Source organism: Corvus kubaryi, unplaced genomic scaffold, assembly GCF_017639235.1.
Source record: "Corvus kubaryi isolate FWS band 111438036 unplaced genomic scaffold, C.kubaryi_AGA036_p1.0 split3-37355, whole genome shotgun sequence".
Lineage (NCBI taxonomy): Eukaryota > Metazoa > Chordata > Aves > Passeriformes > Corvidae > Corvus > Corvus kubaryi.
Genome location: NW_024582089.1, coordinates 244,543 through 259,692, shown reverse-complemented (window position 1 = coordinate 259,692; position 15,150 = coordinate 244,543). Strand labels below are relative to the sequence as shown.

General features: G+C 43.9%; 1 protein-coding gene across 3 annotated transcripts in view; it reads right to left on the bottom strand.

Moving 5' to 3' along the window:
• Nucleotides 1–15,150, bottom strand: part of CEPT1 (choline/ethanolamine phosphotransferase 1) — a 30,278-nt gene that overhangs the window by 1,809 nt on the left and 13,319 nt on the right. For 2 of the 3 annotated variants that reach the window (XM_042016034.1, XM_042016036.1), the window contains exons 5-8: nt 7,700–7,784; nt 2,890–3,021; nt 2,102–2,260; nt 808–933 (exon numbers count right to left, since the gene is read on the bottom strand). In XM_042016034.1, the coding sequence (XP_041871968.1) occupies nt 808–933; nt 2,102–2,260; nt 2,890–3,021; nt 7,700–7,784 (502 nt within the window). Of the gene's footprint in view, nt 1–807; nt 934–2,101; nt 2,261–2,889; nt 3,022–7,699; nt 7,785–14,200; nt 14,286–15,150 lie in introns of all 3 variants that reach the window. The other variant, XM_042016035.1, reaches the window with a different exon arrangement.

Below are 15,150 nucleotides of genomic sequence, written 5' to 3'. Positions count from 1 at the left end.
CAAATATCCACCCTGAGGCCGTTCCCTCTCCTCCTGTCCCTGTTCCCTGGCAGCAGAGCCCGACCCCCCCGGCTGCCCCCTCCTGTCAGGGACTTGTGCAGAGCCACAAGGTCCCCCCTGAGCCTCCTTTGCTCCAGGCTGAGCCCCTTTCCCAGCTCCCTCAGCTGCTCCTGGGGCTCCAGACCCTTCCCCAGCCCTGTTCCCTGCCCTGGACATGCTCCAGCCCCTCAATGTCTCTTGTCAGGAGGGGCCCAGAACTGATCCCAGGACTGGAGGTGCCCCAGCAGTGCCAGCACAGGGCACCACACTGGGCCTCTGGACACACCATGGCTCTGACAGCCCAGGGGCCATTGGCCTCTTGCCCACCTGGGCACATGTCCAGCCACTGTCACCAGCACTCCCAGATCCCTTCCCAGCTTCCCAGCCGCTCTTCCCCAAGCCTGGAGCATTCCATGGGGCTGCTGTGACCCAAGGGCAGGACCTGGCACTCGGCCTGGTTGACCCTCCCACTGCTGGCCTTGGCTACGGATCCAGCCTGTCCAGACCCCTCCAGCAGATGCACATCCCACCCAGCCTGGTGTCCTCTGCAAACTGACTGGGAGGGCCTCGATCCCCTCACCCAGACGGTGCCCAGGACTGTCCCAACCCCAAGCCAGGGACACTGTGACCCTGCTCAGCTCTGCACCAGCTTCAAATCCACCCTGTGATGTTCCTTCTCAGTCCCATCCCCTCCAGGGGACTCAGCTGGGCACAGCCAACACAATGAATTAGTGGCAGAGCTAATTAATAAAATGAGCCTGGACTCACCAGGGCAATCCAGAGGACAATATATTCATCAATAAAGCTGTTAAAATACTGGTCAAGGAACAGCAGTGCTGGGCCTATGAATGCTGTGTCATACAGATACATCTCACTCTTGGTCATATGGGCAACCTGCAGTAAAAAAAAGAGAAGTTTAAGAAATAAACATGTGCCAGCCAAGGCAGAGTGATTTTCAGAATACACAAAGCCACTTTACTGCAAAATATCAAATACTCAAGTGGCAGCAGCAATATTGTTTGAACCACAGAGCTCCACAGCTACAGAGATGCAGGGTTTGCAGAGAATGTAGCACAGGAAAAAAAACTAACATGTTTTCCAGCCCACCTGCTCCTCCTGCCACAAACCAAACAGTGAAATTGAAGCAGACTGGTAAATTTTAAAGCTGAGCCTGGAAACAAAATCTCACAGCTGCTGGAGCTTCAAAAGTCAGGGACACTTGGTGTTCCTCTCTCTCCACCTCTTTTTCTCCCATTCCACAAGGATCACCACCTCTGTCTGGTTACAATTCCATGAACATTTTTGGTGTTCAAGTGTGACCTTCCCACCTCCCTACAGGCACAGAACCCACCCCACACTCCATCCTCACTGCCCAGCACGGCTGGGATGGGACTGAGCACCAAAGCACGTCTGGTAAGAAAGAAACTTTTCTTCCACTGTGAGCTTAAACTCTTCCTCCGCTGTGAATTTGAACTCTTCCATTGTGAGATAAGTCCAGCACTGACCCAGCTCACAGCAGCCCAACAGAGCCCTGCAGAACTGGGATGGTATTTCAGGCAGGAGCTGTTTAACCCTCATTCATTGACACCTCCGCCCTTGTACAAACCTGTTAATGATTTTAACCCCTATTTCCCTCCAATTCTTTAAGTTAAACCCTCAGCAAGTGCTCCAAACCTCAGCAGCTCCATCACCTCCTCTCCTTCTGACAAACCCTCCTCCTCTTTGCATCTGAAGGGGATTCCAGCCACCTCTGTTCCAGCCCAGCTCTTCACACATGTGCACAAATACACTGCGAAAGTGTGAATTAACAGCTGGGGAAGGCGGAGAAACAGCTCTGAGCTGTCCTGGTGCTGCCTGTGCAAGCACAGCATCAACTCCAGGTTTCCACTGCCCTTTCAAACAGAAAAAGGCTCTGCTGCACCTCCAGGCTACTTAAAGCAAAGCACGAGTATCTCTTCAGCACACAAACAAGTGCAAGTTACTCAGTGGAACACACAGAGAGCTCCATCATCTACAAAAAGTTCTCCTGCAACAAGACTCAGGAAGGCTCTGGCACACTCACCACCAGTTTATTTGTGATCTTAGCAGACACAAAGCCAAAAGTCAGAATGTAGAGGCAGGGGTGCCTCTCAAAGAGCTGCACAGCAGATTTCTTGTAGATCATTGCAGCCAAGGCGATCACTGAGCCAATATGGAGAAAAGGTGAGAGGACACTCGTTCCCTACGACGAGATGAAAGCACGAGGTTAATAAAATGTGCACATTGCAAAGAAACCTCAAAGAGCCCTGCACGTGGAGTGCAATGAGGGGGTAAAAATAAAGTCACATTAGAAACTTCTTTCTGAATGCTGGTAAAAGGAACAAAAAGTGGTGAAACTTGAGCAAGCAGCAGCTGAGAATGTGGTGGAAAATTTCTGGTGCTGGGGAAAAAAATCAGATTTGCAACAGAAGGTGCTTGTGCAGACACCTCCACTTGTTCTTTTACACTGGTAATATGAATAATAGATCTTTTATAAGGATCAAACCCAGAATCTTCTTGAAAATTTTCCTTCTGAATGGATTTTTGCACAGGATTTTTCTATGAACTCTTCAGAGAGGAGTGTATTTGTATAACCTGGGTCTCATTAATTCAAAAACAAATACCAAAGTACAATGAGTACTTTTATTCAAAAATTTTAAAACTCTGACTCCTAAATCTACTATTCTTACACACACAATATTAACTTGTTTTTCCCATGCCAGCAAGGAGTTGAAGGGAAAATATTTCCCAAGGAGGAGGGTTTATGTTAAATACAAACTGTGGCTGAAGAGCCTCCGTGCTGAGGAGGAACTGGCAGCCCAAGGTACTCACTGCTATAGTGGATCCATTTTTGCCAACTCCACCCGTGAAGATCACACCAAAGTAGTTTGTACAGGAGAATATGGTTCCTGCCACAGTACAGAGAGCTGGGAATATTTTCACCTGAATATTCAGTATTGGAATCTTAATGGAAGAGAGACAGGAAGTTAAAATATGCACAAACTCAAATTTGGGTTAATATTTCAGGTGCACTCAAACACTCCACTTTCCAACACAACGTTTGCTCTTCTTTCTCTGCTATACAGAGATTGACATTCCTACAGAGAAAAATGTATTTTCCAAAAATCCTTCCATGAAGCTTCCCAGAAAGCCAGATTTATGTTCAGTTACCAGAGAAGAGACACCAAAAGCAGAGAAATGGACAGAAACCAAGAACTTGCCCTAAATCATCCCAGGGAAGAGAATCATCACCTTTCCTGAAGCTGCAGTCAAGATCAAACTGGGCAGAGCAAGAGCCACTTGGGATGGTCAGATAAACCCCTTCAGGGACTGGATCTGATCTTCTGGGCAAGGCAAGCAAAGAGATCAGACAAGCCAGATCCGAGTCAGTGACCCAGGAAGGATGAGGTTGCTAAAGAGGGGGAGAACGAGCACAGGCAGTTTCGAAAGTTTCCTTTGTCTTTTAACGGTCATGTTTCAAGCAGAACAGGAAAAACTAGAAATGAAGAAGAAAATAGTCCAAACTAAACCACAGGAAATATGTTATGGATGCAAGGGTTTAGAGATAACTACCCAAAACTTCCCAACTGTACCTATTCAACTGCTAAAAGCTCTTCATTTGGGAGCTGAAGTCGTGGCACTCAACTGAATAAACGCTCAGCTCCCCAGTGAGTCCAGCCAGGAACAGAACTTCAAAGAAGGTCAAGCTGCTTCTATTTTTCTTTAATTACACTCTCAGAGTAGCATTCAGAAGATAAATCATGGGATACTATGAGTTGGAAGGGACCCATCAGGAGCATCCAGTCCAACCCCTGTTCCTACACAGACACCCCAACAATCCAACCCTGTGCCTGAGAGTGTTGTCCAAATGCTCCCAGAGCCTGAAGATCATTCTTGAAGATCCTAAGTTTTCCATTCCACTCAACAAGTGAATCTCTTGATCTTTCCAGGGCATGAATAAGAGGCAGAGGAGCTTTAATCCTCCATGCCTTGTTCAGCCCACTCCCCAAACCCTGCCCAGTTTCATGACACTCAAATATATTTCACCCTTGCTAAGGCAAAAAAAAAAAAAAAAAAAAAAGGCCTTTTCTGCAAGACTGTAGAGAAAGAATAAAGATAAGTAAAGAGAAGGCTTGAATTGCCAGCCTGGAGCAGTACCTGCAATCATTCATTAATGTCAGGAGGCTCAGGACTCATGTACCTGTGCTGGCCTCTGCCCCAGAACTGATACCTTGGTATTTAAAGAACGGGGTGAACTGGCTTTTACAAGCCAAAGGAAACAGTAGCAAACTGCATACAGGAGTCCAAAGACATTAAGGCTGACATTTCCCCAAGACAAGAGGAGTTGGCTGTGAAAAACACCCCGTGAACTCCCAACTACCACTAGAACACTGGAGAAGGATGCTCAGGGAAGGAGAGGAGAAGGCCACACTGCTTTAACACCCAGTTTGGCCTCCTTTTGGCCTACACAAGCAGCTGCATCAGTGCAAAACATGTCTGCAGAAAATACTAATGAGAAACAGCCACATACAGAAGTTTGGCAGAGGAAAGCCAGAGGAGTGGATTAAAAGTCAGCACCTGCTGAATTTCTCCGTGTACAAAATGGGAGCAGCAAGGCCAAAAGTGGGAAGCAGCAAAATCAAGGAAATAGCAGATTATTTTTATTTTTTCCCTCTGACTAGAGGGAGAGAGGGAAATGTTCCTACAAAGTGGCATTGCAGCCCCTGAATTTTAACCCAGAGGACACTGGAAGACAGCCACAAGGCTTCCTTGTCTGGTATTCCATTTATCACTACAGTCCCTGCAATTATTCTGCCCTTCCTGGTGATTCCAGGGGCTTCATCCGAAGCCACATGCAGGCAGAACTGCCCAAAACCATGTCAGCAATGCAGGGAAGTATCACCAGTCACAGCTTTTGCAGGCAAATCATGTTCTCTGTTAAACCCTCTGAGATTGATTACAGAGGGAAGGCTGCAGTGCCCAGAGAGCTGCTGAATCCAGGTAAATCCTGGGAAAGTAGCATTACAGGCTGGACAGGGCTTGGAGCAACCTGGGCTAGTGGAAGGTGTCTCTGCCCATGGCAGGGGGTGGAACTGAATGAGCTTTAAGGTCCACTCCAAACCAAACCATTCCATGATTCCAGATTCTGTTTGGGAAGAGCCCAGGCAGGGCAAGAACCAAGGGCAGCAGGCAACAGACAGAGTCGGCAGCGGTGGCCAGAGCCGGCATTAAAGCAAGTCTGGAATATTTTGCCAGAAAATTACTGCCAGGATTCCAGAGTACATTCCATCAGAGTTTTGTGCAGCACAAATTGGGATTTAAAAAGCAAAATTATGAGGAAATAGGCCAGAGCAGAGCCCAGCTAAGGGCTCGTGGAAGCAGCAGGGAGGAGCATGTAAGGAGACACGGAGCTGCTTCCTCCAGGAACTGCTCCTGCCACCAACCCCACAATCCCAGCTGGGCAACTCAGCCCCTGGAGTCCTTCTCACAGGGCTGGATCCCAGCTGGAGTCTGGAGCTGTCCAGATATCCTGCAGTCACATCTGCCCAAGGAACAACTTCCAGAGGGCCAAACTCCAGCTTCATGTTCCCAAAGCGTTTGTGCCTTTTCATATTCCAGACCCTGTGGGAGAAAACTTCAGCAATCGCAGCACTTTTCTGCCTTCAAGCAGGAAAATCAACTCCAAATAATCAATGTATTAAACGAGTTACCCTAAGCTTCCTTGCTTTACTTGCATGTCCCAAGTGATTCCAGCTGGGATACTCAGCATCCCACAGGAATCACCCAGCTCCAGGAGCCTGGGGAGCAGCATTTAACAGGCTTTGAAGAGAATTTACACTGCCAGAAAGGAGGGAGCCAGGACAGGCACACATAGTTTCATGGAATAAAGGAAAGGTAATGAAAGCAACAATTGCCAAAATCCACAACTCTGCATTTTGCCTGTTCAGAGTGTTTTGCTTTTCCCATGAAAAGTGGAATGTTTGAGTACACAACCACATTTACTCCGTATTTCCCCTAGACAGAAGCAAATAAAAAATACCAAGCCACCAATTTTGCAGTCACATCAAGTATTAAAGGATTAGAGAGGGCTGGGTGAGATGGGGTTGTGTGACTTATTTTGCTCTGCAAGCAGTAAATAACATTTATCTCTAAGTGAACACAAAAATCTCACTCATTGAATTAAACAGGATTGTCATGGGAGACCTGATTAAGATTGTTCTCTGGAGAAATGCTCCATTAAACCAACCAAAATAGTTTAGTATTTTTGGGAGCTGCCTTAGGCAAATGCTGCTGCAACCCAGAACTTCTAATAGATGTCAAGATTCTGCTGAAAAGCATTATTGAAAAGGCTGTTATGGAGTTATTTAAGCTATTTAATAACAAGAGACCAATTTCTAAGCTCACATAAACACCACTGAATTGTGCCAGAGGTTGCTGTGGCAGCATTTTTCCCCCTTTACTATTTATTTTTAAAGGAAACTGAGAACATGAATTGAGAAATTCTCTTTGTAACACCGAATATTAAATTATAGCTGCATGGGAATGTTTGCCACACTGGTATTTTTTGAAAACTTAGCACCAATAAAGTGATGTGCAGCCTCATTTTTATTTTCTAATCAGTCCTACCCACCCTCATTCCCTTTAGATGGTATTTACTTTGCAGTTTATATAATTAATTAAGGTCTTTGGGTTTTTAAGCCTGAAAGCACAAGCAGCAAAATCAGGATGGCCACAATTAGCTCATTTGGGATCCTCTCCACATACTGTGGGTTCACTGCTCCCATTACATAGAGCAGATTAAAAATTCATCCATTTGGGGTGAAGCTTTTCAGGGACTTTTGACCATCTCTCGGTGTTATTGAAATCAAAATTTCTTTCTCCTTAAGAACTGCATTTATCAAATACAGAGAGAAGATCAATAGCCAGGAAGAAAAACTAGGAAAACCTTCCAGGAAATCAATGCTTTGGATTTTATTTCCAGTAAATTTATATATTTTGAATTTATGTATGCACATACATGCTTTTCTGTGCACAATGGCATTTTGATAGCTCAATGTGGCTTCAGTAATACTCACTCTTGTATTATTATTATTATTATTATTATCATCATTACCAAACTGTTAGCTGCCATGGCCTGGTGAGCCTATATTATATATAGATATACACACAGATACATATAAAACATCTGCAGCCAGGCTGTGCCAGCAGCTCATTTAATCAGGATCACCTGACAATCGAGGGTTTTCCCCTTGCACAAACCAAGAGTTATCAGCCACATTCAGGCCAAATTGTTTACTGATGGTTCCCAACTGCTCTCTAAGAGCCTCCCCCAAATCCTCATCCCAGTTTAATATTCCTCCACTGTTTGTTGCATGGAATTCATTCAGGTGTTGGCCAGGATTGCAATGTTTGATAGCTTTCCACCTGCATGCAAAAGGTATAAAATAACCTTGTTTTAATGACTTTGGTACAGCCAGAATCCACAGTTCACTCTGTGTGATCTGGACTCAAAAATCTGTTTCCATTTATGAGGAAAAGTGAAACCTTCCTGCAGAAGTGAAACTGTGCCCAGATGTGCAAGAGTCCTTCAGTGACCACAGGATTATTACAAAGCATAAAGTAAGAACATGAGCAAAATTACCAGAGATTGCCAAAAAGGTGGTCCTCCAATCACTGCCAGTAAATGCAGGATTATTATGAAGATTTGTACTTCAGTCACATCAATTCTGATTAGGTACAAAAAGCCAAAAAAAAAGCAAAATTATTCAAAGCAGTTTCAAGTCAGTTATTCGCAAGCTCAGCGGCGCAGCTCTGTCATGCACAACCCCAAAAGGCTGAGGAGAAGAGGAAAAACTCACAAATAATTTAAAAGGCAAAAATGTATTTAGCTTTATTGTTCAAATTCAGAGTGATGTTGTGCTATACTTCTGTTTTACTTCACTGCAATAACAGAAATCCATTTTATCAACAGGAAACATTGGAACTCTTCACTGCCCAGTGGCAGCTGCAGAAATAAATATTCAGTTTTAACCTTGTCCACCAAAAAAAAAAGAACTTAGTACAGATGATAAAATTCTAAAAAGATATTTTAAATCCCTATTATAGTCCCTACCCTATTTTAATATGAATATTCTCTGAATAGCATCAAGCTGTGAAAAGAGACAAATCCCTAAAGGGTTGATGGAAATGGTGCAGTGGCAGCAAGAAGAGAAACCACTTCTGGTTCCAGCAAAGCCAGGGTGAGCTGCAGGAAAGAATGGGAGAAAACAGGGAATTTATGGCTTTGTTTTAAAGAGCATGTAAAAGTCTTGGAGGTAGAAAGAGGGAAAAACAGTGTACAATGAATGCCAGAAATAGGAGTGTATAAAAATACAAGTGAAATGAAGAGGATGGACTTGCTGGTGTGATAGATATATGGGGTATAAATACACTATATATATTATAAATAGACATACACATTTTATATCTCTCTATCTGTGCATAGAGATGTATGTTATATATAACATATATATTATAGCCATATAATAGTATCTTGCCCTGAAGTGCTGCATCAAAAATAATCCTTCAAGTCAGTTTGAAACATTTCTGGCTTATTGTTATTTCCAATCAGACACTTCTACCTGGAAGACTCCAAATCACTTCCTGCACACACAGTGCTGTGCTGTGACAAAACCCTGCTGATATCACCTGCACAGGGAAGGAGCATTATGGGGTGGGCTTTCTTCTGTCTGCCTTCAATGAGCTACAGGACCATGGAATTGATTTTAGTATCAGCTCAGTGTTTCTCCATAGTCTTTGTTCCAGTTTGGGAGTGGATCCTCTCATTTGAGGATCTCCAGTCTGGCCAAAAAATATCTTTGTTTCAGCAGCAGAGCCATATGCACAAGAGTTAATTCCAAGGCTGCACCTAAATCCCATGGAGGGCATCCCCCCTGGCAGGGGGTGGACTGAGATGAGTTTTAATCCCAACTCAACCCATTCCACAATTCTTTGCTTCGTCATTTTTGTTTTCACTACACAAACCTGCAGATGGGACACCCAGGAAATAACCTTCGGGCTCCTCCTCTATTCAATTTGCTCAATAACAATCCTGCAAGGCAATCACAACTGGCTGGGGGAAAAACTAACTTCCACTGAGGGAAGAATGTTCTGAAAGATCTCTGTTTTCAGTCCTGATACAAACAAATGCAGTTAATTGAGGTACCTTGCTAGAAAAAAAATCAAAATGCTCAGCAGAGATGCACAAACCAACTGATTTAATGCAAATTGCTTCCTCCCAGCCCTTGGAGTCAGGATGGAAATGTGTTCTCAGTGTGTCCAGCCAAGGAAGGGCTGGAGCAGCTCCATTCCAGGAGCACAGGAACATGTTTTAGCCCATTTCACTACTTCTGTCAATCACCTAAAGAACAGAAAGAAACGGAGAAAGTTCACAGAAACAGTGACTAATAACTCATGGAGGTGAGTCCAATTTACAGCTTCCCTTGGGCAGGAAACCAGGTTTCTTTTGGCAGCAGGAATCTTATGCACAATAAAGTAATGTCATGTATGGAAACCCAAGTTACTCTGCCAGAGAAACCTTTGCACAAGGCTGAGAGCCCAACAAATACATGGGGAGCAGTGCCTGGACTGAGGTTAGGGAGACAGTTTTATCTTTACACAGCCATGGCACAACCTTTACTCCCCTGCCCAGGGCTCTGCCCTTCCAACTCAAACAGAAACAGCATCAGGCAGCCAATGATATTTGTTAAAAACTCCTCCCTGACTCACAGTATGAATCTCCTGTTGCAGAACAAATATGAGTCTTAACTTCAGTTCCACCTTAATATTCTGTATTTTTAATACCAAATGGCTCCTTAAAACAGAAGACAAAGGCATTAAGACCTACTGAGGAGAAACTAAGCACCAAACTATCACCTAAGGAAAGCATAAATTCTTAATCTCATGGAGGAAAAAGGCCTGGGAACATCCCATGCCCATTAAAACCACTGTCAGATGACTCAAAATGATAGGCTTGATATCACTAAAGCACATGCCTGATGTTGGAATTATTCAATGAATTTTTTTACTAGATGTCAAGTGGCCTCTAGACAGAAATCTAAGAATCCAGGAATCCACAGACCAAAGCTGGACCACAGAAGGGAACAACATCTGGAAGCAGAAGCTAGAGAAGGGAGCACACTGCTCCTCTCTGGGTTTAACTCGAATTCAAGGGAACTGCAACCACAGCATGAACCAGACACATCTATGGTGCTGCTACATGCAGCAGTCATCCCAGCTTTCTTAAAATCCGACCACTTTCTTCCCCCAAAAACACCCTCTCAGCCCCACTTTCTCTCCTTGGCCAGCACCATCTCCTGGTCAGGACCATCAGTGCGCTCAGGAGAGTGGCTTGGCTAAAACAATCCGACCAAAAAAGAACTTCCTGTCCCAATTCCCAGCACATCAGCTTCCCTGGTGGTTTTTTTCGTGACCTCAGCAATGCTGTGAGGCCTGAGGAGAGGCCAGGGAAGGTCTGCTCAGCCCCTGGAAGCCACAGAACCCAACACTGAGCCAGTGGGACTGGGCAGCTCCAGAGTGGGGAGGAATAAACGGGAATGACAGTCAAGTGGATTGCTACCAGCCTTCATAAAAGTCCTAAACAGCCCCTGGAATGAAAAATAGGTGGAAGAATGCCATTATAAACCAAAGCAACAATGGTTTTGTCAAGAGAGACATGAGCAAAGGAATATCTGCCCTGCCAGGAAAGCGTTAACAGGTCAGGTGATGCAGAAGACATTCTTACACCTTAACGATTAACTTGGATTTATGCACTGCGCCAGGTAAAATGAGCTAGCAATCAAAAAAATCCATAAAGTGCCTGGGCCACCACACTGTTTTTAAACTCTGGTAAAGCTGGGAAGTACCTAATAAAATGGGAAGGCAAAAGCAGGGCTGCAGGAAAGCACTTGCTCAGTTTGAATGGAGACTGACCAATGCCTTTCTTTTTGAGGGGAAATACATCCAGCCTGCTTTAGTGGATGGGGAATTTATTTGCAAAGCAGAGTGATAATGCTCCTGCTTCAATATGACATCATTACTACTGTACTTTATTCTACATCAAGTTCCATTGCATATTCAAGTGACTCTTCCATGGTAAAGATTAGAGAAAACACAATTTTGGAGTAATGGATCATTTATCAAATTATAGTAGAAAAATAAGGGGGAAAAAAGTAGAAAATAGGGAAAGGCCTTTGTTCCTGCAGACTGCCTCATTTAATTACTATAATTACATTTAATTACACACAAGCAGGTACAACACACAGAGCTGTAAGAAAGGAAAACCATTTCAAAGCAAGAAGGGAATCAGCCAGTTCAAAGATTCTATTTTCAACTTGTGTTTGTATTTATTTACTCATTTAAATACTACAGTGGAAATCCTAAGAAAAAACAAATGGGAAGAGCAAGCAGCATGAATTCTGCAAGCAGCTCTTAAAGCCTCTGAACTGGGATATTTTTATTAAGTGGGTTATTTTCAGGCATCACTGGAGCCACACTTCCCCCAACCTGACAGCTTTGCTGCCTGATGTTTCCTGACAACTGAGTCATGTCAGCACTGCCCAGACACTGACATTGTGCACATTGTGTGGAGGATCACTAAGCCCCATGAAGTGAAGAAAATGAAACAAACCCTTTCCCCAAGACATTCCCACACTACAATAGATGGACGGAAAGTTATTGTACGACTTCAGTGGACACAAAGAATCAAGTTCCAAAAATCTCTTCTTCAAATAAACCAGGGCCTTTTTCATCTTCTACAAAATAAACAGAAGACCCTGAACTGAGGTTTAAGATCACCAGGAACATCCAGGCGAAGAACAAGAACAAAGAGCTGATGCTGACAACAGAGCAAAGAGCCCAGACTCATTATTTAACAAACTAAAATGCCCAGACACAACATCCAATGGCAAGGCTGGGGAGAACACTGAAAATAATGCTGAGAAATACTGATTCTGCAGCAAAATGATGTTAGGGAAGAATAATAACCAGCAGTGCTGTAGAAGGCAGGGACAGGGCCAGGCAATGTCAGCACTGCACTGGGGGTGAACCACTGGCTGAAAACCAGAATATCTGAGGATTTAATTCAAATAAAGTCAGGGAAGGATAAAAAGTGTGAATTTTTAAATGCACATTTCAACCTCTCACTATCTGCCTAAATTCACAAGACAGGAGAACTCCTGCAGAGCTTCCAGGGGCAGCTGCAATTCCTGTGGTGACACTGCCATGGATTCTCCTGCACACACTGGAGTGCTTTCCTCTATTGACCCTCCTTTCCCTGCTGTGACAAACTGAAACGCAGATTATTTGCCAGTCTACAAACCTGTACAGTCTTCCCACATAAGAGAAGATCCAGAGAACCCCAGCCTGGTTTGAGTTAGAAAGCTCACCCTGTTCCACCCCCTGCCGTGGGCAGGGACACCTTCCACCGGCCCAGGTTGCTCCAGCCTGGTGCTTGGAGCACCCTCGAATGGTGGAAGATGTCCCTGCCATGTAATGGGATGAGCTTTAAGGTTCCTCTAAACCAAAGCATCCTGGGATTCTATGAAAATGCCCTGCCTGGCCCATCACCTCACCCCCCCCTCCCCAGCTGGCTGTAAAACCAGTGTCACCAGTATCTCCTAGGATGGCCAAGGCCTCCTGTCCCAGGGGGTACTGCAGATGGACATCTCCAGCAGCCCCAGGTCCTCTGCACCTGCCCTTCCTCCCTCCCGCCCCATGGCAAATTGTCCTCGTCCAGTTCAAACAACTTCCTTTTATCACCCATCTGAGTTATTTCCACCCCCCAGGGAATGATTTCAGAGCTCTGAGTGTTTCAGAACTACGTGATTTGATAATTCTTTCCGCCCGAAGCGACTCCTCGGTCAGTTGAGATGTTGATATCACAGGCTAGAATCTTGATTTAAGGTCTTCCTTCCTTTGGATTACTGCTTACTAAATTACCATTTCCTGACTCTATTTCCAGCCTTTCACAGATTATGAACAAAGTATTTTAAAAATTATGTCACTGATGCCACCTGACTCCCTTCAGAGCCACCCAGCTCCCAGGGTCAGCTGGAGACACATCGGGATTTACCAGACTGCTGATGGTGCTGCATCTAAAGCAGAGCTGGTAATTCATCTTCCTAAGTAACCTCCTGAAAGCAGAGATTTTGCTGAACTACTACATGAAAAAACAGAAGAACTATTAGAAAATAATTAGCATCAACACGAGTTTAACAATGGGTATGTAAACCAACCACCAAAAAAAATAACCTCACTTTTATTTAACATCTGATGCAGCTCTAAGAAAGAGATCAAAAAGCTATTCTTATATCCTCAAATATTTCAGGAAAAAGTCCAGGCTAAAAATTCATCAATAATAATCATAATCTATGAGATATTTCAAGGAATCTAACTCATTCACTTTTAATGCTAACATTTTAATGGGAGGGGACCTCAGCCACATATGTGTTAGGAAAAAAAAAAAAAACAAAAAGAGGCAAAATAAGGAAGAGAAGTCCTTTTTAAGGCCAGCAAACTAGAGAGGAGAAGGATTTATTTAGCACAGACATAAGGAAAAGCATTTTGAAAATAAAGACAAGCAGGAAAGGAAGTCACTCCTTCATGAAGCTACAAGCGGCAGAGCTTAAACCAGACATTTTTAACCACTAACTGGTGACTTTTGAAGTTATTACACAAAACACAGTTCCCTGAAAGAGCCAAGAAATTCTGTTTTTTTGGTGGAAAGGTACTGAAATTGCAGCAACAAAAGAAGCTTCTTCAAAAAGTAGTTCCAACAACATTATTCTACACCCACACTTAGAGCTGCTTCTACAGCCCTGCTTGGCTTTTAGGTGAAGCCAAAGCTGTGATAAAAAAAAAAGTTTAAAATCAAACTTTTGTTGAACAGGCAGGCTTTGCTTTGGCTTCAAGCAAAACGTGATGCTTTCAAAAAAATTTGTTTCCAGTTTAATCAAATTTTTCCTACTTGCTCAAATATTTTTCCTCCTTGTGTTAAACACGAAAGCAGCGGTGCAATCCCCTGGAGAAGCTGCTTTTCACAGAGCAGTGCATGACAAAGGTGCTGCCCTGCTCAGCCCATGCTGCTGCCAGGTTAAGGCTTTACCGTGTAGTTCCAGAGCCAGGGCCCCAGCGTTCCCGTGAGGAGCTGGATTATTACAGTGCAGAGCACGGACTCTGTCACATCAAATCTACGTGCGAGGGAGAGAAACGGTTCAGAACATTGTCCTGAGCACTCCTCGGAAGGGGAGCCATTAAAACATCTTCAGTCAGCGTCGGGATGATTCAAAGGGCAGGTCAGGGAAGGGATTAACGACCACAAAACCCAGGAGTATTAATGAATTAACAAAACCATTCCAGCCCACATAGTATTTTACACATTTAAATCTTCATTTAGAACTTCTGCAATTTACAGTTTTACCATATCACTCCAACACGGGAGGAAAAACTGTCATTTGGTGTGTGCATGAGGGAATAAATGAAATTCCTTGCTCTGAGTCACAGTGAATAAAATCCATAACCAAGCACAATCCAGGATTCTCATCTCCTGACCTCATGTTCGTGTCTCCAAATGACACTGAATATATGAATTCTTTAGCTGCATGTTTCAGTGGAGCACAAGTGCAGATTGTATTTCAGTTTGACACCTCTGAGGGAAAGGAAGAAGTTCTAACTTCCTTCCTTTGCAGCTCCGTGGCAAATAATGCTCCAAGAAGTGAGCTCTGGACCCCTGCTCAGGGGTAATCACACTCCATTCTGTATATATTTATTTTTCACCCCTGACAGAAAAGGATGAAAAAATATGCTGGAGTCAACAGAGCCATAGAAACCACCCTTTCTCCCAATACACAGCCATAAATCTGCATTTTACCCTAACAAAAGGATTTTAAAATGGGATGAAATTAAAAAAAAAAAAAAAAATCAAACCATCTAGATTAAAAAGAAAATAATTCAGCAGCAGCAGGTTCAGCCAGAACACAGCTCCTGTTTATTGCTGTGCTTATCAGAGTATGCTGGAACAGACACCACCATGCCAAGGGATGTAAAACGGGCACC